Raw genomic sequence first — 25,843 nt, 5'->3', positions numbered from 1 at the left:
TCCTCCTCCTCTTCTTCTTCCTCCTCCTCCTCTTCCTCCTCCTCTTCTTTTTTTTCTTCCATCCCTCCTCTTCTTCTTCCATCTCTCCTCCCCCTCTTCTCTTCCTCCTCCTCCTCTTTCTCCTTTTTTTCTTCCATCCCTCCTCCTCCTCCTCCTCCTCCTCTTCTTCTTCCATCCCTTCTCCCCCTCCCCCTCTTCTTCTTCTTCTATCCCTCCTCCCCCTCTTCTTCTTCCTCCTCCTCCTCTTCTTTTTTTTCTTCCATCCCTCCCCCCTTCCCCTCCTCCTCTTCCCCCTCCTTGTCTTCCTCCTCCTCCTCCTTTTCAAAATCGTTTCCACAATTTTGGCTGCTACTGTTTCCAAAGGAAGGAAAAGTTTCCGATTTCTTCCTTGTGGCTGGGCCAGAATGGGAGCATGTGATGTTCATGTACATCACAGTGTCCTTCAGTTTATTGTTGCATCTGAAAAGACTTGATGATTTATTAGATCAGTTCCTGGATAACAATAAATCTAGAATCCATTTTTGAGTCATCCTATTTTGTATAAAAAGACATCTAGAACAGCCTTGGTGCTCTGAGGACTGCAGACTGTCCATCACCGCTCACTCGACAAGATAAAATTTCAAATCTTGCCAAAATCGAGCTATTACAGAGGATAACATGGCTATACAAGCTCAGTTTTGGGGAGAACCTCCGTCTCCTTCCCGGGAGCAGAGAAGTAATTTATTCCCTCCTGATCGTTTCTGATCCTGCTGATCAACTGGGAACCGAAGAGAGCAAAAGCTGGTCGATCGGATCTGTTCTCTTCCAACAGAATTTCATCCCTCCAATTGGTCTTAATGCAATGCAATGCAATGCAATGCAATGCAATGCAATGCAATACAATACAATACAATACAATACAATACAATACAATACAATACAATACAATACAATACAATACAATACAATACAATACAATAGAATACAATACAATACAATACAATACAATACAATACTACAATTCTTTATTGGCCAAATGTGATTGGACACACAAGGAATTTGTCTTCAGTGCATATGCTCTCAGTGTACATAAAAAGACAAGATACATTCGTCAAGAATCAGAAGGTAGAACACTTAATGATAGTCATAGGGAACAAATAAGCAATCAAATCATACTAGAAAACAATCGATATAAATTGTAAGGATACAAGCAACATGTTACAGTCATGCAGTCATAAGTGGGAGGAGATGGGTGATAGGAACGATGAGAAGATTAATAGTAATAGTAATGCAGCCTTAGTGAATAGTTTGACAGTGTTGAGGGAATTATTTGTTTAGCAGAGTGATGGCGTTCGGGGAAAACTGTCCTTGTGTCTAGTTGTTCTGGTGTGCAGTGCTCGATAGTGTCGTTTTGAGGGTAGGAGTTGAAACAGTTTATGTCCAGGATGCGAGGGGTCTGTAGATATTTTCACAGCCCTCTTTTTGACTAGTGAGGTATACAGGTCCTCAATGGAAGGCAGGTTGGTAGCCATTGTTTTTTCTGCAGTTCTAATTATCCTCTAAAGTCTGTGTCTCTCTTGTCGGGTTGCAGAACCCAACTTTCCCAGTTAAGTAACCACCAGGTCAAAGCAAAAGCCAAACCGGGGATTGAATAATACAGAAAGCCCCCCCCCACACCCTTCCTGTTTCTATGTTTGTTTTCTTTCTCTCAAAACAAAAACACCCACCCACCCACCCAAAATAGGGAAGGATCAACAAACAATTTCACGGATTCTCTCCTCTCAGTGCCCCAAACACGCCAGGCAGCGTTGCTGTAATTTCAGGTGCAATTAAGAAACAAACAGCAGGGACGAATGATTGACGGGTATTGTACATTCTGTTTCCAGCCAGATGTCTTTTGGTGTGCGAGGCGGGGGGGGGGGTTGTCACGATCTTGGAAAGAGGGGGGGGGGCAATTTAAAGATGAAATTTGTTGCAGAATTCTTGCTCTCCCCCCACTTCTCCTCCAAAGCTTGCCTGGTGCAGCTATTTCCCCCCCCTCCCCTCCTTCGTTGCAAAAGGCCAGCTGGAGGAAACCGAATTATTGCTTGGCAGATCTTCTTTTAGGAAGATCTAAACTGAATTGATAGCTAGTTATCCTGGTCTTTGCACTGATTTATTAGCCCTCAAGCTTCCAAAGAAAGCAGCTTGGCAGCCTTTAATATTTTCAGAAGTTGAAGAACACTCCAGAGAAACAGTTTGCGGTCTTCCAACAGTAGTAAAAAGTTGGAAGTGCTGAAGCTACTACTCGGTTGAACAAGCCATTCCTAATTTATTTATTGGTTCGATTTATATGCCACCCTTCTCTGGAGACTCAGGGTGGCTTACAATGCATTAAGCAATAGCCTTCATACTTTTGTATATACCTGCTTAGTAGGGCTTTTGGGCCCCCCCAAGCGGTGTTCTTTTTTATACAAAGTCAGCTTATTGCCCCCACAAACCGGGTCCTCATTTTACCTACCTCGGAAGGATGGAAGGCTGAGTCAACCTTGAGCCTGGTGAGATTTGAACTTGCAGTAATTGCAGGCAGCTGGTGCTACTTAACAGCACTTTAGTCTGCTGCGCCACCAAGGCTCTTATTCTCATCCTGTTAACCGTAACTGAGTTGGAAGGGACCTTGGAGGTCATCTAGTCCAACCCCCTGCTTGTGTAGGTGTTGTGGTCCGCCAGCAGCCTGCGGAGCTGGCAGCAGAGTCGGACTGGGGAGGACCATGGGCCAGTCCTGGAGTCTGGGGAAGGCTCTGCGTCGGAGGCAGAGATGGGGTCATCTGGGAGCTACGTGCTGCCTCCGCAGCCTCCAGAGTTGGACCTCAGTGAGGCAGAGGAACAGGAGGAGCCTGTTCCCAGTGCGCGCATGCGCAGAGCTGCCAGAAGGCAAGAACAGTTAAAACAAAAGGGACAACTCGGGAGTAGGGCTTGGAGATGATTGGCCTCTCCCATAAGACTTGAAAGAGGAGCAAAGGCACGTGGGCCTTTGCAGGAAGCAACATTTGTTCATTCGGTTCAGCTTAAAGCCTGAAGCTCTGTTTGATTCTGGACTCCGTGCGGCTTTGCCAATGAGGTCTTTGGCAGCGTGTCAAAGGAGATAAAGGTGGGTGATTATCCCGAAGGACTCTTTATAACTAATTGGGACTCCTCTGTGAATGAACAGAATTCACAGCTGTTGCAATAAAAGATATTTTTGGGACTACTGATGTGTTTTACTGACTCAGGAAGCTTAGGCCAGAACAGCAGATCTATACTAGGGATTCGAACCGCTGAACGGCTGACCTTTCTGATCGACAAGCTCAGTGTCTTAGCCACTGAGCCACCTAGGCAGGCCTGTCCTACTCATGACAGCAGAGAAGAAGAGCCTTCCGCGCTGGAACAAATGACCTCTCTAGGGTAAGATCTGTCCCCAACCTCCTTTCGTCCTGCACAGCCTGAAGATTTGGTTCTCCAAATTGGCCTGGGGGGACCCAATTGGGGGGGGGGATTCGACACTGGAGGTGATGGCTGGATTGATGGCAGACTCCATCTCCCCTCTCCTTGCGCTCTGCTTTTCAATCACCCATCTGATGATGTTACCTTGTTGGGTAATGAAACGTCTGTGAGAAAACAACCAAGCTCAGAGAGCACCACCACTAACAACAACAATAATATTAATAATTTTATTGTCATTGTACGTGTATACAAAGTATACCCATATAATGAAATTCACTTAACACCCAAAGACCAGGTCCAATACACATAACAATCCCCAAACACCCCCCCACTCACCACAAATTCCCCACCCCACAGAGGAGGACCACACAGTAGTAGTCTCCTCCTTCTCCTTCTCCTTCTCCTTCTCCTTCTCCTTCTCCTTCTCCTCCTCCTCCTCCCCGCTAGCACTGAAGTTGTTTCCTAGTTGGCTAATGAAATGTCTGCAAGAAAAGAAGCTCAGAGAGCACCAAGGACCCCTCACTCCCCCATCTCTTCGTTATCATATTGATGTGTTTTCATTCTATTTCATGGTTTATTTTATTGTTCTATTATTTTACTTCAAATGCACTCTTTTCATTTCTTCCTCTTGATTGTTGTTGAACCGCCTAGAGTAGCCTAGAATGGGGAGACAGGCGGCAAACGAATTTAACGGTAAATAAACACAATAAACAAATATGGCCGCCAATCAAAATGGCCTGCTGTCTTTCCGAAAGGATTCTCAACGGAGAAAAATACCTGAAGGCCATCGATGAAGGACGTCCACTGCAGTGTTGTTCTGCAATATTGTGTTCCCCTCTTGGGAAGAGGAAATAATTGTGTGTCATTTGTGGGTGTGGGTGTCTGTATGTCCTGCTTTCTCTCTTAACCCACACTATAGGTAGTCCTCTACTTAGGACTACAGTTGAGCCCAGCGTTTCTGTTGCTAAACGAGACATTTGCTAAGTGAGTTTTGACCCATTTTACAACCTTTCCTGCTGGAGTGGTTAAGTGAATCGCTGCGGTTGTGAAGTTAGTAACCCGGTTGTGAAGGGCACCCGGCCTAGCGGTGAAATTCAGCCGGATCTATTCAGTTTGCGCGAACTGGTAGTGCCGGGATGTCATTACGTCCCATTTTTTACCCTCTGCGCATGCACAGAAGAGGTGGGCGTGGGCATAGTGCACTCCTGTTCCCGAACTGGTAGGGAAGGTAAGTGGATTTCCCTGCTGACCCGGCCTCCCCATTGACTTTGCTAGTCAGAAGGTCGCAAAAAGGGATAAAAACACTGCACCCGTCATAAATATGAACCAGTTGCCAAGCATCTGAATTTGACCCCCGTGACCTTCTGGGGATGCTGCAACGGTTTGTAAGTGTGAAAAACGGTCATAAATCACTTCAGTGCTATCGTAACTTCTAACGGTCACTAAATGAGCTGCTGTTAACTCGAGAATGACCTGTATATGTCTTCCCAATGAGCTGCACTCCAATTCCCATCACTCCCGCCTTAAATCTCTGTTGGACCGGCTGGAGATGAAGGGGATTGTGATGTAGCCCATCTGGAAGCCATCCATCGAGATTTGGAGAAGCCCAGCTGCCCCCTGGCCTTGCTGGCTCTCTTCTGGGGGAAGCAGGCGAGACTCCTGGCTTGGGGGTGACGGGGTCACCCCAGGGGTGGCCAGGGACCACGGGATCAAACGCCCGAGACTGCGGCTGCTGCTTCCTGAAGCGAGAGGGCCTCTCTCTCCGGGGGAAGCCGGAGCTGCTGTTCCACACAAATGTTGCCCTTGACAACTTCTGGCTTCCTGGCGTTTGATCTCCCGGGCAAAGAGCGAGAGGCATCCCAGCATCGCCTCTCCAACCGCCAGGGAGGAACCGGATGTCGCGGAGCGAGCGGCTGGTTGGTTAAGTCACACGGTTGCATCTGGGTCTCTCTCTCTCTCTCTCTCTGTCATGGCAAACCTTTGGGGTCCCAGGTGTCAAAAATTTGGAAAATGCCAAGTCTTTCTTTCTTTCTTTCTTTCTTTCTTTCTTTCTTTCTTTCTTTCTTTCTTTCTTTCTTTCTTTCTTTTTCTTCTGCCCTCCCTCCCTCTCCTTCCTTCCTTCTTCCTCTTCCTTCCCTTCCTTCCTTCCTTCCCTCCCGCTCTCCCTCCCTCCCTCCCTCCTTCCTTTTTCTTTTTCTTTCTTTCTTTCTTTTTCTTTCTGGATCTCTCTCTCCCCCTTCCTTCCTTCCCTCTCCTCCCTCTCCTTCTTTCCTTCCTTCCTTCTTCCTCTTCCTTCCTTCTTTCTCTTTCCTTCTTTCTCTTTTTTTCTTTCTTTCTCTTTCTTTCTGTCTCTTTCTTTCTTTCTCTTTCTTTTTCTCTTCTTTCTTTCTTTCTTTCCTTCTTTCCTTCTTTCCTTCTTTCTCTTCCCAATAAAAGATCAACCTGTGTCTCAATTAGAGCAATTTAATCTCCAGAAGAGAGAAAAATACATTATTTTGAAGTGCTGCCCTTTGGGGGAAAAAGAGAGACAGATTTCAACATGGACAAAGTGAGATTACTGCTCCTTCCTTCTGACATTCTGGTCTGCAGTGGATATAGTGCTTGTAGTGTACTTTTTTGGCACTTCCAAACAAGGAAGTTGTTGTCCGTCTCGATTCATGGTATTGTTTCAATACAGTGATGATAAAATATGATTAAAGGGTATCAATGTTGTATTATTTAGATAGCTTAGGCTTAGGGTATTGTGGAAGAGAGAAGAAAAAGAAAACATATTCTATCAATATTCATTACAATTTAGGATGTCAACACTAAAAGCATAAAAGTATTTGACATTATGACCATTTTCGATGGCCGGAAGTGCTTTACAGGCTAAACCTCACATCATGTCTGCCGTAACTTTGAACGCTTGTAAAATAACCAATCATTAAGCAGGGATGCCATATACATTAAATCACACTCCCCTTCCCTCCCTCCCTCCTTTCTTTCTTTCCTTCCTTCCTTCTTTCTTTCCTTCCTTTCCTCCCTCCTTCTCCTTCCCTCCCTCCCTGTTTCTTCCTTCCTTCCTTCCTTCCTTCCCTCCCTCCCTCCATCTTTTTTCTTTCTTCCTTCCTTCCTTCTTTCCTCCCTCCCTCCCTCCTTCCTTTCTTCTTCCTTCCTTTCGTCTCTCCTTCTCCTTCCCTCCCTCCCTCTCCCTTTCTAACTTCCCTCCCTCCCTTCTTTTTCTTTTTCTTTCCTCTTCCTTCCTTCCTTTCTTCTTCCTTCCTTTTCTTCTTCCTTCCTTCTTTCCTCCTTCTCCTTTCCTCTCTCCCTCCCTCTCTCCCTTCCTAACCTCCCTCCCTCCCTTTCTTCTTTCTTTCTTTCTTTCTTTCTTTCTTTCTTTCTTTCTTTCTTTCTTTCTTTCTTCTTTCTTTCTTTCTTCTTTCTTTCTTTCTTTCTTTCTTTCTTTCTTTCTTTCTTTCTTTCTTTCTTTCTTTCTTTCTTTCTTTCTTTCTTTCTTTCTTTCTTTCTTTCTTTCTTTCTTTCTTTCTTTCTTTCTTTCTTTCTTTCTTTCTTTCTTTCTTTCTTTCTTTCTTTCTTCTTTTCTCCTGGACCTTCCCTCTTTGGGGGTACGTTCCTTCCCAGAGCTTTTACCTAACTCTGACAAAGTTTTTTTTTTTGTCGGAGGAAGGGTCGGAGAGCAGAAAAGATCTAATGAAATATCTCTGGGCGGTTTTCTAATCCCAGTTGTTTCATGATAGCGACACGTGGCTGGGTCTTCTTGTTCAAACCAGCCGACCCTTTGAAATGAAGCTGGCAGAGGTTGGAGGCACTGAGGCTGCGGATGTTTGTAGATGTGCGAGGAAGGCGCTGGGTTTATTTCTGTTCCTGAAAACACATTCCTTAGCCAGGATTGGATCCAAGGCATCCTTGTTTGTTTTTTACCCCCCCAAGGACGCCTTCAGAAATTCACTCATTCGGCACGGAGGGACAAGCCAAGAGCATTCATAAGATGAAGGGGCGTCCATGAGGAGAGGTCCAAAAAGACAAGATGGCAGTTGCAATTATGCCATTGAGGCCCCGCCCAAGGGTGAAATTCAGCAGGTTCTGGAGAACCGGTAGCAGAAATTTTGAGCAGAACCGGCAAATACCACCTCTGGCTGGTCCCAGAGTGGGGTGGGAATGGAGATTTTGCAATATCCTTCCCCCCAGGAGTGGGGAGGGAATGGAGATTTTGCAGTATCCTTCCCTCAGGAGTGGGGAGGGAATGGGGATTTTGCAATATCCTTCCCCCAGGAGTGGGGTGGGAATGGAGATTTGCAGTATCCTTCTCCTGCCATGCCCACCAAACCAAACCACACCCACCAAGCCACGCCCACAGAACCTATAGTAAAAAAAAATGGATTTCACCACTAGGCTGTATGTAATGTGTGTGTCTCGTTAGCCAGCTAGAGTTCTGTATGTGAGATGGGCTGGCGTATAAATATCCTAAATAAATGAGTAAATGAACAAGTAAACAGAAGTCGTGTCTACAGTATTAACCCAGTTTAGCGTTACATGTTATCTGGGTCATTACATTTTCTAACAGAACCACTAGAAATAGAGAAAGACTTTTCAGCTTTCAAGATTTTTATGATGGGCAGATTACTGGTTGATTACTGAAATCTCGGGTAAGACTGTGAATAAAACATTGTATTAAAAAAAATCTTTCAGGGATGCCTTGATGCTGACCCTTATTCCCACGCCTCCTTCTCCTCTGATTCGGGTGCTGGAGGGGCTGGTGGCCGAGAGGCCACAACAGAAGGGATGGATGGATGGATGGATGGATGGATAGATATATGAATGGATGGTTGGATGGATGGATGAACAAACAGATGGAACAGCTTGCCTTCAGGAGTTTTTTTTTTTTTAATTTGATTTATATGCCGCCCTTCTCCGGAGACTCAGGGCGGCTTACAATGTGCTCAGCAATAGCCTTCATCCTTTTGTATATTTATACAAAGTCAGCTTATTGCCCCCACAAACTGGGTCCTCAATTTACCTACCTTAGAAAGGATGGAAGGCTGAGTCAACCTTGAGCCTTGGAGAGATTCGAACCTGCAGTAATTGCAGGCAGCTGGTCTTAATAACCAGCTTAATAACAGGGTGCCTTAGACCACTGTACTACCAAGGCTCTTATACGAGTTATAAGTGCTCCATCACTAGAAGTTGTTAAGAAGAGACTGACCATTTGTCTGAAATGGTACAGAGAAAGTGTCAGCAACCTGTAGCTCTGGAGCCGCATGCGGCTCTTTGAGCCCTCTGCTGTGGCTCCCTGTCAGGTGATCCCACCACTGGCTGGCCCTGGCCCTCCCTTCCCAGTCACTTCTCACCTGGCCTAAGAAGGGTGACAGCGGGTGATGGAGAAGTGGCCGGGGCAGAGGCAGAAAGATACAGAGAGACGAGGAGAGAGAGACACATAGAGAGATAGAGAGGTGGGGAGAGCGGGGGAGAGGGAGGAAGAGAGAGATGTCAAAAGGGTTTTGTGGTTCCCGGTGATTTTTAACAACTGGTTCTCTGCCCTAATGACCGGTTGAGTAGATGTGGCTAATTGGGGGGGAGGGTCATGTGACTGGTGGAAGTGAGTGACGTTGAGTTGGCCACGCCCACCCAAGTTTTGTGGCTCCCGGTGTTTTCTTTTCTGTGGGAAACGGATCCAAATGGCTCTTTGAGTGTTTAAGGTTGCAGACCCGTTATAGTTTTTCCTGCTTGAGCAGGGAGTTGGACTAGAAGATCTCCAAGGTCCCTTCCATCTCTGTTATTCTGTTTCTGTTTAATATTAAAGATTCGGATTAAATAAATCTGCCCGTAGTTCAAATGGAAGAGTTCCGAGATTACAAATACCCTTTGCTCCACTTCAACAGCAGGGCTGTGTATCAGTGGATAAACTGGGTCATTGCAGGAAATTCAAATATAATTTTTTGAAAACTATTCAAATACACGTATTATCTGTTCCTCGGCTGTGTATCTCACAGCGTCACAATCTTGTCCCGTCAACAGGAAAGCACCATAATTTCGGATGGTGATAAAAAAATGTTTTCAAAGACTCGCTTATCTTGTAAGGTTTGTTTAGTGTCTGCATCAATAAATGTTTTACTAAGCAAAGAGATTAAAGGCGTCATAAATAATCAGGCACAATTCGACCATGGTAAGATACAAGCTCTGAGATGGGGCTAAGTAAGAGGGCGCCGATTTAACGGCTAAAAGGAAACGTTCTTATGGAACGTCTATATACGTTCCATAAGAACGAGGATACAAATCGAATTGCGAAAAAGTAGTTTTCTGAGATATTTCTTGAATCTCAAGTTACTTTGTCTACCGTGTTTCCCCGAAAATAAGACCCTGTCTTATATTTTTTTTGAACTCCGAAATAAGCGCTTGGCCTTATTTTCATGGAGATCTTATTATTTTGGGGCGCATGGAACAAGACGGGGCTCCCCTTGCCGTCTTACCTGATTTCTAGCTGTCTCCCTAACCCTAACCAGAGGAAATGGCAGGGACCGGCTGCACATGCGATTAAATATTTTGGGGAGGGTTTATTTTCGGGGGGGGGCTTATTTTAGCACATGTGCTCAAAAGCCCAATTAGGCTTATTATCAGGGGATTATTTTAGGGGAAACAGGGAGTGGTTAAGGCGCTAGGCACAAAATCGGAAGACAGTGAGTTCTAGTGTCACTTAGGAGCTTTGAGCCAAGCACTAGGAGATGGTGAGTTCTAGTCTCACTAGGTTTAGGCATGAAAGCCATCTGGGTCAATTTAGGTCAATCACCAGGAGATTTAAGAGTTGAAAGGGACCTTGTAGGTCATCTAGTCCAACCCCCCCCCCCCGCCCAAGCAGGAGACCCTGCACCATTTCTGAAGATGGCAGTCCAGTCTCTTCTTAAAAGCCTCCAGTGATGAAGTTCCCACAACTTCTGCAGGCAACTTCTGTTCCATGGGTTGATTGTTCTCACTGTCAGAAAATTCCTCCTTATTTCCAGGTTGAATCTCTGCTTGATCAGCTTCCATCCATTATTCCTTGTCCGGTCTTCAGGTGCCTTGGAAAATAGCTTGACTCCCTCCTCTCTGTGGCAGCCCCTCAAATATTGGAAGATCCTATCATGGCTCACTTGGTCCTTCTCTTCACTAGACTAGCCAGGCTGAGTTCCTGCAACCCTTCATCGTATGTTTTAGCCTCCAGTCCCCTAGATATTGAGTTCTAGTCCTGCCTTTGGCACAAAAGCCAGCTGGGTCTCTTTGGCCCAATCACCCAGGGAACAGTGAGTTCTAGTCTCGCCTTAGGCATGAGAGCTGACTGGGTGACTTTAGGCCAGTCCTTCTCTGTCAGCCCAACCCACCTCAAGAGGGTTGTTGTTATGGGGAAAATAAGAAGAGGAAGGGGTATTCGATACGTTTGTCTTATTTCTAAAATCAAGACAGGATATTTTTTTAAAAAATGCCTGTCTTCTCTCTTTGTCAACACAGCAGTTAAAATACTAGAAGGCACTACTTTCTAAAGATGCTGAAAACAAAACCTAGAATAACAGAGTTGGAAGGGACCTTGGAGGTCTTCTAGTCCAACCCCCTGCTTAGACAGGAAATCCTACACCACTTCAAATTGTTGTCCAATCTCTTCTTAAAAGCTTCCAGTGTTGGAGCATCCACCACCTCTGAAGGCAAGTTGTTCCACTGGTTAATGGTTCTCACTCTCAGGAAATTTTTCCTTCGTTCTAAGTTCCTTCTCTCCTTGATTAGTTTTTATTTTTATTTTATTTATTTTTATATGCTGCCCTTCTCCGGAGACTCAGGGCGGCTTACAATGCGTTAAGCAATAGCCTTCATACTTTTGTATATTTTATACAAAGTCAGCTTATTGCCCCCACAAACCGGGTCCTCATTTTACCCACCTTAGAAAGGATGGAAGGCTGAGTCGACCTTGAGCCTGGTGAAAATTGAACTCGCAGTAATTGCAGGCAGCTGGATGTTAAATGCTGCCTTAGTAGGAGGCATTAGCCTCCTACACCACTCAGGCTCTTAGTTTCCACCCATTGCTTCACAAATGATGTGCTGCCTAGGGAGATCAAGGTGGTGTTGTTGTTTTAACTTTCTCAGGCGGCTTTTTTCCAGAAAAGTTTCAAATAAAATCTTATCGGCAGGACCCAGGAGGGAGCTGCAGGCCAGTGTGTATGAGCCCTCCTTGCCTTGGCACCGAAGGCAGATTCTCTACCTAGTCAAACGCGAAGAAAACACGCCTCTCCTTTTGATGCTGCTCTTTAAGTCTCTGGCCGCTTCAAATGAGGCTGTTAATCAAGTGCCTTCCACTGTCCCCTCCTGGGAATATCGCATCCACACAAGCTCCCTTAATCCCTTTAAATCCACCCTGCCCATCCTTCCCCCCACCCTTCTCCTTTGCCCTCGCCCTGTCCTTCAACGTCACCCTCTGAACAGCAGCGCCATCTAAACTCATGCCCGGACAAAAATTCCACAGCCAGAAGGATGGTTTCCAAAGAAAAGAAGAAGAAGAAAAATATATATATTTTTCCCCCGTGATGGTGTGTTTTAATTTATATAAAAACCGTCACTTTTTAACATCGACTGTACAAAGCCATTAAAAAAAAAACAGGAGGGAGTGTGTCCCACAGCAGCGAGTTTTTTAGTGTTTGATTCTCGGATCACATTCTTGGAACGTTCATTAAAATAAGGTTACAAACAAAACCCAGCTCGGATCGGGGCAGCAAGCGTACTGGAGCAAGGCACCTCTGCAAAAATCTGCCAGGATTAAATAATAATAATAATAATAATAATAATGCATTGGGGAAGACGGGGAGGTGGAAATCCGCAAGAGGTGAGGCTGAAACGATTCTCGCGTGACTTCAAGGGGAAAATTAATAAAGAGTGCGATCGGATCTTGATTCTCCATCTGTAGCATCTTTTTGACTTTCTGGATGGAAAACAGCCGTGCCTGCTACCTCTCGGGATCAAAGGAAGACCGCAGGGGGGAGTGCTGAGTGCCAACCCGCACGGGTTGAGGATTCCCTGTAATTCTTCAGAAGAAATAGACTCACACACACAATGCACATTCTCCGGCTGTTTTAGGAAGGGGCTATTTTAAAACCCAGGGTGGAAAGATGGCTGCCTTCCTGGATCACCTGTTCTCCGCGTCACTCCAGAATGCCAGGCTTTTGAGTCAGCGATTTGTCTCCTGCTCCATTTTGAGCAGACGGCAACAGGTGCCGGGGCTTGGCGGACATACCCCGTAAATCTCCCGGCTTCGGCGCTCCCTGCCCTTGGGCTTGGCACTCGCTTTCTTCGCGGGCCAGGAAGAGGCCGCCGGAGGCTTTATCCCCCCTGCCCTTGACCCGTCCCCGCCACCTGGCTTGAGCCGGTCCCGAGTGCTGGGACTCGCTCGATGCCTCGGTGCCAAGCGATCTCCGAACAGCCGAGGGAGGCATGGAGGTGCCAACCAGGCGCTTGTCAAAAAAAAGAAATAAAATTTTTTGGAACAAAATGGGCGATCAGCTGTGCCCTCGGGCGCTGAACAGCGTCATGCGGCCCACTCCATCCGTGGCCAATTTCTCTGAGTGGCAGCTGCGGAGAGAGAAGGCAGCTTGGAAAAGACGTTAATGGGGAGCAAATGAAGATTGGAGTAAGGGGAGAAGCGGGGTGAAATCCTCCCGGTTCGCACCGGATCGGTCGATCCGGTAGCGATCGTCGCAGGTGGTTCGGTGATCCGGTAGCGATGTCGGAGCAAAGCTCCGTCCACCCTCCTGGGTGTCATTACTTCCTGGTTTTAATCAGGAAGTAATGTGTTCTTTACCTTCTGTGCATGTTCGGAAGTGGCGCATGAACTTCCGAACCGGTAAGGAAGGTAAGTAGATTTCGCCCCTGGGGAGAAGGGGGTATTGGGTTGGGTGAACTAGCTAAAAAAACAACAACAACCCGAGGACCCCTTGCATTTCATGAAATCAAAATTTAAGTGCTGCCTGGCTTTTATCGCTTTCCCTCAGTTTCTTATCGGGTTCTTTCAATGTCAACCCAAGTTAGAAGGCCTTTAGGACCGGGGTCTCCATCCTTGGCAACGTGAAGACTTGTGGACTTCGGCTCCCAGAATTCCTCAGCCATCATGGCCGGCAAGGGGAATGCTTGGAGTTGAAATCCACAAAGTCTTAACGTTGCCAAGGTTGGAGACCCCTGCTGTAGACGACTTCTAGAAGACCTAGATTTGCAGAGGCAACAGCTTGGCTGGTGTTAGGAGACATAAAACGAGCCCAAGTCAACTTCTGGCCAGAGGGCACCAGAAACAGCCCAGAAGCCACACACACACACACACACACACACACACACAAAAGAGCAAAGCTGCAACTCGGTCTGAAGAAAGATTCTGCCATGGAGCGAGAGGATAACATCGAAGGAAGCAGCATAATGAACAAACATGATCTGGTTGATTAGGGGGGGTTTTAGGCCACTTCAGCTTGAAGGTTTTGGGGGCCTGGTGGCATCTCCTTCCAATGTCCCTTCCAGTATTTCAAGAAATCTACGCCCAGGGCCTGTTCTTAAGGAGAGGCTCCCACCACTCCGGGGCTTCTTGGCACAACCTGGAGTGGCCATGTGGCAGAGCCCGGAGAAGACGACAACCGGAGTCCCTCAATGGCGATGGTCATCTTGAAGTCTCCTCCAAACAGCTCTGAATCAACAACTCCAGCAAGCTGGAGGAGCACCATCAATGCAAGTGACCAAGCCAATGCCAAAACATGCAAATATTTCTGTGTGGGCCAAAAAAAAAAAATTGTGCTAAAGAGGTTAAATCAGGAACTCTGAGTGGGGCGTTGGCCTCCACCTCCCAACTATGCTAAGCCACAGAAAAGCAACCGGGGAGAATATTCTGTCCTTCCCAACCAGGATCGTGAATTCTTGATATACCCAACATTTTTGCCTTCCTTCCCTTGAAGGCAGGGAGGGCTCCAGCGTGATCTGCTGCTAACCAACTCCAGATGTGGACGATGTTAGCCCCCCCCCTCTGGCCCCCCACAAGCAGGTAATCCCCATTCCAAGCCTAACTTTTTTGCTTGTCTGTCTGAGCTGTGCACTTGCTACCAGGGAATGTCTGGAAAACTCCAATTTAAAAAAAAACAAAAACAAAGCAAAAACGAAAAAGGGAAATCTTCGCTCCTTCTTTACCTATTCGTCTTCATCTATTCTTTTGTAGAAGAAAGGAAGGAAGGAAGGAAGGAAGGAAGGAAGGAAGGAAGGAAGGAAGGAAGGAAGGAAGGAAAGAAAGAAAGAAAGAAAGAAAGAAAGAAAGAAAGAAAGAAAGAAAGAAAGAAAGAAAGAAAGAAAGAAAGAAAGAAAGAGAGAGAGAGAGAGAGAAAGAAAGGAATCTCAGGACAATTCTCCAGAGTGTTAGATCATTTCACCTCCTGACCCCTGCCAGCCCCCCCTCCGACTTCAATTAGCCCCAGAATTCAAGGCTCAGCGCTTCTATTTACAAGACATTTCCCTTCCCTCCGTGGCCTTGGCTTAAAAAAACAGACCGGAGGTGCAGAGTTGGGAGGGGGGGACGGGACGGGGACGGGAGGGAAATTTCACATCGCGAGCTAATTTCTTTATAAATAAAAGCCAAAAAAAAAAAAAAAAAGACGCGAAGTGGCCTGCTTCCTCAGGAGCCCTAGGCAGCCACAGTCTTCGTCCGGTCAAAGCTGGACTTTTTTTTGTCTGGGTCACGTCGGTCCAACCCGCGGTCCCATTGATGTGGGGTTTTCGTTTTCCACGTAGCACCGGCAATCCCCTTGGAAAACCAAGGATTAAAGTGGCAGCACGCTGCCCTCCGTATCACTCCTCCCCCCATCAGCCCTCCCCCCCACCCACCCCAAAAAAGAAGAAAAATTGACGCCCTGGAGGCTGCTGGTCCTTTCCTGCCAGAGAAGGGGAAGACCTATTGCATTCTGGGAAAGCTAGTGTGGTGCGCCCATGTCCTTCCTCTCGCCTGGGCTCCCGCCACGCCGAGCCGGTTCTTTGCAAACCCGTGGCCGACGCGGTGGGCGTGTGGCCGTTGAGGGCGATCGAGGAATGGGTGACGTGCGGTGTCGACATCTGTACATCGGCGAGCAGCTGCAGGTGCATGCGCTTGGAGGAGACAGCCCTCCCTCCCCCCGCCATCCCGGGGGCGCCTCCCCGCTAAGAGATCTTGCAGTTGTTCCGCGAGCAGTTCTGCGGTGGGCTCTGTGGCGGGCGGATGGACTTGGAGCGCTTCAGGCTGTTGCCTTTGCTGCCGCTGCCCCCTCCGCTGCTCGCCAGGGAGTACGAGCGGCCGTGCATCATCACGGCGTTCATGCCGTTGGCCATGGAGAAGGACTTCAGGTGGCTCTTGATGGTGACGGGAAGCGGCAGCTTATCGATCAGGTGGACCGGCGTGCAGGAAACGATGGCCCGACAACAGAGGTCTTGGAGGCTGAATACTGAAAGGGGGTTGGGGGTGGGAAAAGAAAGAAAAGTTTAATTCTCGAAGGGTGGAGTCAAGGATATAAGTCTAGTATAGCCTGGTGGTTAAGGCACCAGGCTAGAAACCAGAACACTGGGAATTCTAGTCCTGCCATGGGGAAGAAAGCCAGCTGGGTGACTTTGGGCCAATCACCTGGAGATGGTGAGTTCTAGTCCCACCTCAGGCATGAAAGCCAACTGGGTGACTTTGGACCAATCACCAGGAGCTGGTGAGTTCTAGTCCCACCTTAGGCATTGAAAATCAGCTGGGTGACTTTGGGCCAATCACCTGGAGATGGTGAGTTCTAGTCCCACCTGAGGCATTGAAAATCAGCTGGGTGACTTTGGGCCAATCACCTGGAGATGGTGAATTCTAGTCCCACCTCAGGCATGAAAGCCAACTGGGCGACTTTGGACCAATCACCAGGAGCTGGTGAGTTCTAGTCCCACCTGAGGCATTGAAAATCAGCTGGGTGACTTTGGGCCAATCACCAGGAAGTGGTGAGTTCTAGTCCGGCCTTAGCCATGAAAGCCGGTTGGGTGACCTTGGGCCAGTCACTCTTTCTCAGTCCAACTCACCTCACAGGGTGGTTGTTGTGAGGAAAACAAGAGGGGGGAAGAAATCTCTGGAGAAGACCATTAAAATGACTTCCCTGGCTGAAGACTGAATGTGAGAATACTGGCCTAGTCTAGATGTGTGATGGTATGTGAGAATGACATTGAGGGACGAGGGGGAGAGGGACATTAGGAAAGGGCCAGTTAAGAAAAGGGGGAGCCCTCAGTGGCTTAATAGTCAGAAGAAGAATCTTAGGAAGATCTTGCCCTGACTTATGAGGCATAAAAAAAAAAAAGATGGTGGGAGAGTTGTACTTGGAATACTCTGTTAATTTAGCCTTACAATAAAGTAGGATTGGCTCATCTCATCCTGTTCCCTTCTGACCCTCCCTTGGGAGGCTGACAAGAGGTGAGCAGGCATGAGGTGAGAGGAAGGCTTGGCACAGAATCCAATCCAAGGTGGACATACTCTGGCAATTGAGTCTGTCATCTGCACCTCTATAACTGTCTGGTTTGGTTCTGCAACCCAACAAGACAGACACCGACTTCAGAGGATAGTTAGAACTGCAGAAAAAACAATGGCTGCCAACTTGCCTTCCATTGAGGACCTGGATACTGCAGGAGTCAAAAAGAGGGCTGTGGAAATATCTACAGACCCCTCACATCCTGGACATAAATTGTTTCAACTCCTACCCTCAAAACGACGCTATAGAGCACTGCACACCAGAACAACTAGACAGAAGGACAGTTTTTTCCCCAACGCCATCACTCTGCTAAACAAATAATTCCCTCAACACTGTCAAACTATTCACTAAGTCTGCACTACTATTACTATTAATCTTCTCATTGTTCTTATCACCCATCTCCTCCCACTTATGACTGCATGACTGTAACTTAGTTGCTTGTATCCTTATGATTTATATTGATATTGTTGCTTAGTATGATTCCTTATTTGTACCCTATGACTATCATTAAGTGTTGTACCTTATGATTCTTGATGAATGTATTTTATTCTCCTTATGTACACTGAGAGCGTATGCACCAAAGACAAATTCCTTGTGTGTCCAATCACACTTGGCCAATAAAGAATTCTGTTCTGTTCTGTTCTGTTCTGTTCTGTTCTGTTCTGTTCTGTTCTATTCTATTCTATTCTATTCTATTCTATGCACCATTCTGAACTCTGACCCCTTCCCAACAGGTGGACCGGACTCTACAAGCAGAAAAAGGGCATTAACTAACTATGAGAACTTAAGGCCTTGCATTGTCTGGTTAACTCAATGAGCTCAAGCCAGCCTCTTCTTTTGGAGATGGGACGTTAAAAGAGATCATGATGTCCAGGCATGGCTTCTAAGCAGGCTTCAGGCTAACATCTAATGACACATCTCAAGGCAAATCTAACAAGAACTATCAGCTGGAGCCAAATCACTACTCTTGCCAGGTAGAGAATAAATTCACTTCCTTCCCCCTTCCTCCTCTTCAAGGCCCCCTGTGAATCCATGTTCCTGGATCTACAGGTAAGCAGCAACTCAGCAGCCCCTATCCCCGGTGCAGACCCTAAAAGCTCCCCACTTTTCAACGCGTATTTTGGCCTACGGGGTCTCAAAAGAGGGAGAGAGAGAACATGGCAACTTTCAGAAAAAACGGGGTGCTTCTGTGCCAGACAAGAGATTCGTATCCGGCGCAGAAATTAGGCATTGCCATCTTCTGGCCAACAGATGATCTGCACCTTAGAGGAAGACAAGAAATTTGACTTGCCACAAGAAACTTTTGCAAAAACTTCAGGGGGCTGCGCAGGCAGCTGGCAAGATGGTGACAACGATCAGCAAGGCCACACCAATTTATACCGTTAATTATTTACGAATCAAATCTAATTTATTAATTCAATTCTTCTCTGCTGCAGTGCCCGCCTTTAATGGAACATCCTCCCCCTCCCCAAAATTAGATCAGCTTCATTATTTCTTTTGATGTTCCGGAAGGCCCTCAAAAGCTGGTTATCATATCAGGCCTGGGGGCTGCGAAGGAACCGGAGCTGTTCTTAGGTGTTTCCATTGCTGAGCTGGCTATTTTTATTCCCTCTTCGCTTAGGCACATCTCTTGTTTTTGTAATATTTACTGTTAATGTGACTTCTCTCTCTATATATATATTTTATATCTGAGGCTTCTGGTTTTACCCATGTGTTGTGTGCCTTTGGTGAAGTGGGAAATGTATGCATTTGATTAAAGAATAAGCAGATAGATAGATAGTTAAATGGTTTTAATCTCCTTGAAAAAAATTGAAATCTCACAGGAGGGCTCTTTTCCTAACCGAACATCAAAAACGTCATCAAAAAAGCACAACACAGAATGTTTTTTCTGCCCCAACTCAGGAAGCTCAAACTGCCCCAAAGAGCTGCTGATCCAGTTCTACAGAGGAATGATTGAGTCTGTCATCTGCACCTCTATAACTGTCTGGTTTGGCTCTGCAACCCTACAAGAGAGACACGGACTTCAGAGGATCATTAGAACTGCAGAAAAAACAATTCCTACCAACCTGCCTTCCATGGAGGACTTGTATACTGCAGGAGTCAAAAAGAGGGCTGGGAAAATATTTACAGACCCCTCGCATCCTGGACATAAACTGTTTCAACTTCTACCCTCAAAACGACGCTATAGAGCACTGCACACCAGAACAATTAGACACAAGGACAGTTTTTTCCCCAAACGCCATCACTCTGCTAAACAAATAATTCCCTCAACACTGTCAAACTATTCACTAAGTCTGCACTACTATTAATCTTCTCATTGTTCCTATCACCCATCTCCTTCCACTTATGACTGTACGACTGTAACTTTGTTACTGGTATCCTTACGATTTATATTGATATGGTTTCCTGATTGCTTATTTGTACCCTATGACTATCATTAAGTGTTGTACCTTATGATTCTTGACAAATGTATCTTTTCTTTTTATGTACATTGAGAGCATCTGCACCAAAGACAAATTCCTTGTGTGTCCAATCACACTTGGCCAATAAAAACATTCTATTCTATTCTATTCTATTCTATTCTATTCTGTTCTGTTCTGTTCTGTTCTGTTCTGTTCTGTTCTGTTCTGTTCTGTTCTGTTCTATTCTGATTAAAGAATAAGTAGATAGCTAGCTAGTTAAATGGCTTTAATCACCTGGAAAAAATATGAAATCTCACAGGAGGGATTTTTTTCTCATAAACGATGCTATCGTTCACAGCAGCCTCCTAATTCAGTTCTTTATAAAGGATTAAGAATTTGTTAAGGCATTTCTACAGCTACGTTAAAGAGCGAACTCTGCTCCAAGGGTAGGGCAACATAATTCTCAATACACCATTTTCTACCAATAGAGGAGAATAGATGGACAGTATATCACAGAAGTGAGTATACCCCCTCCCGTTTTGTAAATATTTACGTATACCTTTTCATGTGACAACTCAGATGAAATGACACTTGGCTACAAGGTAAAGTAGCGAGGATACAGCTTGTATCACAGTGTAAATGGGCTGTCCCCTCGAAATAACGCAACACAGAGCCATTAATGTCTAAACATCTAAATTCTATGCCAAGGTCTTAGCAGATACACCAAGTTGACTCAATTTGGTGTATCTGCTAAGACCTTGGCATAGAATTTAGATGTTTAGACAGTTGACTCAATTTATTATTTACTGTTTATAAATAAATAAAATAAAATAAAATAAAATAAAATAAAAATTATTATATGTATATGAAATCTTAATCTGTTCACCGCCCTGAGTCCTTCGGGAGAAGGACGGTATAGAAATTCAATAAATAAATAAATAAACTGCTGGCAACAAAAGTGAGTACACCCCTAAGTGATAATGTCCAAATGAGACCCCAAGTAGCCGTTTTCCCTCCCTGGTGTCATGTGACGTGTTGTCACATGAAAAGATATACTTAAATATTTACAAAATGTGAGGGGGTATACTCACTTCTGTGACATACTGTAAAGTAGCGTCCTCGGTACTCTCTGAGTTTGTTTTTTTTCCCACAGACCTTTCATTACCCAACTAGGTAACATCATCAGTGCTAAAATGGGGTGGGTTTGCTCTCTGCTTATATACAAATGGCTTGCCTCCATTCAACACTCCCATGGACACTGAGAGGGCAAACTACTTGGATATGAACAGGGAGCAAAAACCCCACTCCCTGCCTGGAACTGATGACGTCTTCTAGCTGGGTAATGAAACATCTGTGAGAAAAGCTCAGAGAGTCCCAAGGAATGTAAGAGCAAATATGGAATGGAGCCTTTTAAATTATACGATGAATATGATGAACGGTTGCAGGAACTGGGCAGGGCTAGTCTAGTGAAGAGAAGGACCAGGGGAGACAGGATAGCAATCTTCCAATATTTGAAGGGCTGCCACAGAGAGGAGGAGGTCAAGCTATTCTCCAAAGCACCCGAAGGACAGACGAAGAATAATGGATGGAAATTGATCAAGTAAGGTACTAATACCACTCTATAAAACCTTAGTAAGACCACACCTAGAATCCTGCACCCAGTTTTGGTCACCACACTATAAAAAAGATGTTGAGACTCTAGAAAGAATGCAGAGAAGAGCAACCAGGATGATTAGGGGACTGGAGCCTAAAACCTACGATGAATGGTTGCAGGAACTGGGCCTGGCTAGTCTAGTGAAGAGAAGGACCAGGGGAGACATGATGGCAGTCTTCCAATATTTGAGGGGCTGCCACAGAGAGGAGGGGGTCAAGCTATTATCCAAAGCACCCAAAGGCCAGACAAGGAATAATGGATGGAAACTGAACAATGAGAGATTCAACCTGGAAGTAATGAGTAATTTTCTGATGGTGAGAGCAATCAACCCATGGAACAGAAGTTGCCTTCGGAAGTTGTGGGAGCTTCATCACTGGAGGCTTTCAAGAAGAGACGAGACTGCTATCAGTCAGAAATGGTGTAGGGTCTCCTGCTTGGGGTGGGGGTTGGACTAGATGACCTCCAAGGTCCCTTCCAACTCTGTTCATCCGTTAAGGACTCCACAGAAAGGGAGGGGATTAAGCTTACTCACCCCTGTTGGGCCTCCAGATCTTCTCCATGCCATGTCTCATCAGCACAATGCGGGACAACTCGGTGAAGGACTCGATCACGTTGAAGTTGCACAACGGGCTGACTTCGAAGAAGGTCATGCAATTCTTCTCTGCGTAGGATCGGGCTTGCTCTGTGGGCACCTGCCGCTTGAAGGCCAGGTGAAGGCGGTTGCCAACCAAGATCCGGGGCACCCCAGGGGCATGCTTTAAATAGACACAGAATAAGGTTACCCACACTGGAAACACTCGTGCGCCCCATCCAGGCTTCCGTCATAAACGTTCTTTAGATTTGGCAGTCAATTGTACCCATCCAGCAGTTCTTGCAACTTTAATTAAACTTTCTAGTTTAATTAAACTTTGAGGTTTAATGAAAAGAAGGACCAGGGGAGACGTGATAGGAGTGTTCCAATATCTCAGGGGCTGCCCCAAAGAAGAGGGAGTCAAGCTATTCTCCAAAGCACCTGAAGGCAGGACAAGAAGCAACGTGTGGAAACTGATCAAGGAGAGAAGCAACCTAGAACTAAGGAGAAATTCCCTGACTAGACTTTCTTTCTTTTTTTTTTTCCATTTTTTATTTTCCATTTTTCCAATTTACATAACAATAAGCATTTTTTAACAGTACTGTGCCATGTGTCTCTCACAGTTATCTACATTTATTTCTATACATTTTTGTTTCTCTGTTCTAACCACTTATACCACTTATCCCAAACCTCGTACAATTCTGTTTCTTCCTTGTCTTTTATTTCTAACGTGAGCTTATACATCTCGGCACTTTCTAATATCTTATGAATAATCCTTTCATTGGCTGGTATATTTTCAAGTTTCCAACATTGGGCATAAACAATTCGTGCTGCTGTTACTTATATGTAAAATGATATGTTGGAGTTGCTTCTTTATCTTTTGATTAATTATTCCTAATAAAAATAATTCAGCTTTAAATTCAGTTTGTTCTCCTGTTATCTCCTGGACTTTCTTAAGTTTATTTCTTGAAAACGTTTTGCTCCTCTATCCAAGAAGCTTCTTCCCTTCTGGAACTGAAAAAGCTTCTTGGAGGAGAAGTGAAATGTTTTTCAGAAAAAAAGAAAAGAAAGAAAGTCGCTCTCTACATGGGGCTCCCCTTGAGGAGCACCCGGAGGCTCCAATTGGCGCAGAGTGCGGCCACGCGGGTGGTAATGGGAGCGACATGACGTTCCCATGTAACACCCCTCCTGTGCGAGCTGCACTGGCTCCCGGTGGTCTTCTGGGTGCGCTTCAAGGTTTTGGTTACCACCTTTAGAGCGCTCCATGGCTCAGGACCTGGGTACTTGCGGGACCGCCTACTACCACCAATAGCCTCCCACCAGCCGGTACGCTACCATAGAGAGGGGCTCCTCCAGGTGCCGTTGGCCAAACAATGTCAACTGGCGGCCCCCAGGGGGAGAGCCTTCTCTGTGGGGGCACCTACTATCTGGAACGAGCTCCCCCCGGAGATACAGAGGATCCCGGATCTGCGCACCTTCCACCGCGCTCTAAAGACTTTTTTACTTCACCAGGCGGGCCTGGCCTAATTTTTCTCCCTCTTTAAAAAAAAATAAATAATAATTTTTAATATTTTTTAGTATTTTATATATTCAAATGTTTACATTTGTTTTAAATTGATTGGGGTTTTAATCTGTCTGGGCCAAAACTATTTAATTTGGTTTTATTTCTGCTTTTTAAATTTTCTATGTATGTATTTTATTGTTGGCTGTGCACCGCCCTGAGTCCTTCGGGAGTAGGGCGGTATATAAATCAAATAAAAGTTAAAGTTAAAAAGTTAAAGTCCAGTTGCTTTTTGGAAAGCATCTTCGGGGTGATCATTTCTAACTCCAAAAAAGATATGGATACAGTTAATGGAGCAGGTATCCACTGGTTTAGCTTTCCTTTTCTTTACTTCCCCATGCCTTTCCTTTCCTTACTTCTCTGGGTTTTTTTTTTTTTTTTAAACACGTCACATAAGGTTGCTGATCTCAAAACGGAACAGCGTGACTGGACCAAGGTAAGGTCACTTTGACTGCAAAACCCAGCTCTGCCCCACTTACCTCGTCAATTTCCTTGATCCATCGGTCTATTCCATCAAAGGACCAGCGATTGGTGATGTCATACACCAAGAGGATGCCCTGAGTGGAACAAAACACTCCGTTGATTTATATATTTACCGATCAAATTTATACGGCTGCCCATCTCACAAGAAGTGACTCTGGGTGAACAGCAGGGGTCCCTAACTTGTGAGCTGCGGCCCACTACCAGGCCGCAGCCTGTTGGCCACTGGGCCGCGTGAGTGGCTGGCCAGTGCATGTGTCATTGTAAGCGTCGTACGAGTGTTCGCAGCCACATTCGCGTTGCGCATAAAGGCACCTGCCCAGTGGTGAAATGTAAAATTTGTTACTACCGGTTCTGTGGGTGTGGCTTGGTGGTGGTGGTGGGGGTAATGTGACTGGATGGGCGTGGCCAACTTTTTAAAAAAAATGCTTTTAAAAGGCTCTGACGATCCCAGCTGAGCCCCACGATCATCAGAGGCTTCTTTTTTTTTTTACTTTTAAAAGCATTTTTTCAGCCAAAGAGGTGGCTCAGCTGGGCATGTGGGGAGGGGGGGGGGCAGGGATTTTTGCTACCGGTTCTCCAAACCACCAGCTGCCATCGCTACCGGATCAGGCGATCCGGTCCGAACCGGGAGCATTTCACCCCTGCCCCCCCCCCACTCCAGGCCACCATCCCAGAAAGGTTGGGCTATTCTAAACTCTTAAAAACAAACAAACAAACAAAAAAACAAAAACAAAACCCAGACCCCATAAAAGAGGAGGAGGAGTTGCACTGTATGTAAAGGACCACTATATTGCTACAGAAATGCACGAAACCAAAGACAAAAAACCTCCTAGAATGCATATGGGTCAATATAAAAGAAAAAAAAAAGGAATGACATGGCCATAGGTGTATACTACAGGCCACCCAATCAAGCAGGAAAAAAAAGATGTCCTTTTTGCTAACCAACTAACAAATACATGTAGGAAACAGACTACAATAGTAATGGGAGTAAAAAAAAAAACACAACTACTACTACTTAATAAAACAAGAACAAATTAAAATATTTCAGAAAACCATTGACATGTACTCACAACAAAATGAATCTGATTGCTTTATTTTTTTTTGTTTTTGTCTTTTAATGACCCCGTAATCCCTTACATCGGGGTGGAGTCGGGGCAACTGAATGGAGCTTTTACTGGCCGGATGCCCTTCCTGTCGCTAATGCAGAGTTCGCAGCAGATATAATTACTTCTGGGCCCAGAGAGAGAAATATCTGCCGCTACCTAGGTTTGAACTCACAGCCTCCTGATCGTGAGGTGAGAGCTCCACCTCTAGGCCACCGCACCACTCAATCCGACTGCTTTGATACTGAAAGTCATCTGAAAGTTCGCACAATGCATATATATTTTTGGATATAAAGACAGCCCGAAGAGAGAAAAGGCCAGTTGTCAGAATTTAAGTTGAACAGGGAAGGAATCCTTTAAGGCAGTGCCCCCCACCCAACTTTTTGGGCACCAGGAACCTGTGGCACCAGGGGTGGGGCGGTTTCACACCCTACCTAGACCCCACACATATGCAGATGAAATTCTGCTTGCGCAGCAATGGGCCATGGACCAATATCAAGTCTACGGCTCAGGGGTTGGGGACCCCCTGATTTAAGGGGAGCAGAAATGATTATGGCAAGACTCTCGTTCCAACTGGCCATCTCATCTGTGCTGAAGACAAATAGTAGCAGGATTTGATATTGCTAGCGGGACTCACCTGGGCTCCTCTGGAGTAAGATCGGAAAATAGTACAGAATCGTCCTTGGCCAGATGTGTCCCTGGAATAGAGAAGGGGGGAGGGTTTAAATCAGAAGCACAGAAGCTTTGAAAGGTTTCCTCACCTCACCATAGGAAGTATGCAGTGGTGGGATTCAGCCAGTTCGCACCTATTCGGGAGAACCGGTTGTTAATTTTTTAAGCAGTTCGGAGAACTGGTTGTTGGAAGAAATATTTTTCCTCCCCACTTTACAGGGCTAATCCTGTAAGGAAGGCAGGAAGGAAACATTCTGGTGTTGTTTCTAGCCTAATCTTTTATTGCCCTGCTTACAGAAACTGCCTCTCTGGTTAACCCTTATTACATTGTAACAGCTAAGGCGAAGCGCCCAGCAACGTGAGTAATGTTGAGTTGGCCACGCCCACACGGTCATATGACCACCAAGCCACGCCTACCCAGCTGGTCATTAGGGCAGAGAACCGGTTGTTAAATTATTTGAATCCC

General features: G+C 45.8%; 1 protein-coding gene across 1 annotated transcript in view; it reads right to left on the bottom strand.

Annotated features, from left to right (window-relative positions):
• Nucleotides 1–11,971: 11,971 nt before the first annotated feature.
• RAB40C (RAB40C, member RAS oncogene family) overlaps nt 11,972–25,843 on the bottom strand; it is a 55,486-nt gene continuing 41,614 nt past the window's right edge. Inside the window, exons 4-7 of the mRNA XM_034430316.2 lie at nt 25,343–25,403; nt 23,599–23,676; nt 21,520–21,742; nt 11,972–15,890 (exon numbers count right to left, since the gene is read on the bottom strand). Of these exons, the coding sequence (XP_034286207.1) occupies nt 15,610–15,890; nt 21,520–21,742; nt 23,599–23,676; nt 25,343–25,403 (643 nt within the window). The 3' untranslated portion in view covers nt 11,972–15,609. The remainder of the gene's footprint in view (nt 15,891–21,519; nt 21,743–23,598; nt 23,677–25,342; nt 25,404–25,843) is intronic.

The sequence above is a fragment of the Pantherophis guttatus genome, chromosome 14, assembly GCF_059756535.1.
Source record: "Pantherophis guttatus breed Tessera chromosome 14, ASM5975653v1, whole genome shotgun sequence".
In the NCBI taxonomy this organism is placed as follows: Eukaryota; Metazoa; Chordata; class Lepidosauria; order Squamata; family Colubridae; genus Pantherophis; species Pantherophis guttatus.
The sequence above is the reverse complement of the archived record's forward strand: the minus strand, read 5'-3'. Positions and strand labels throughout refer to the sequence as shown.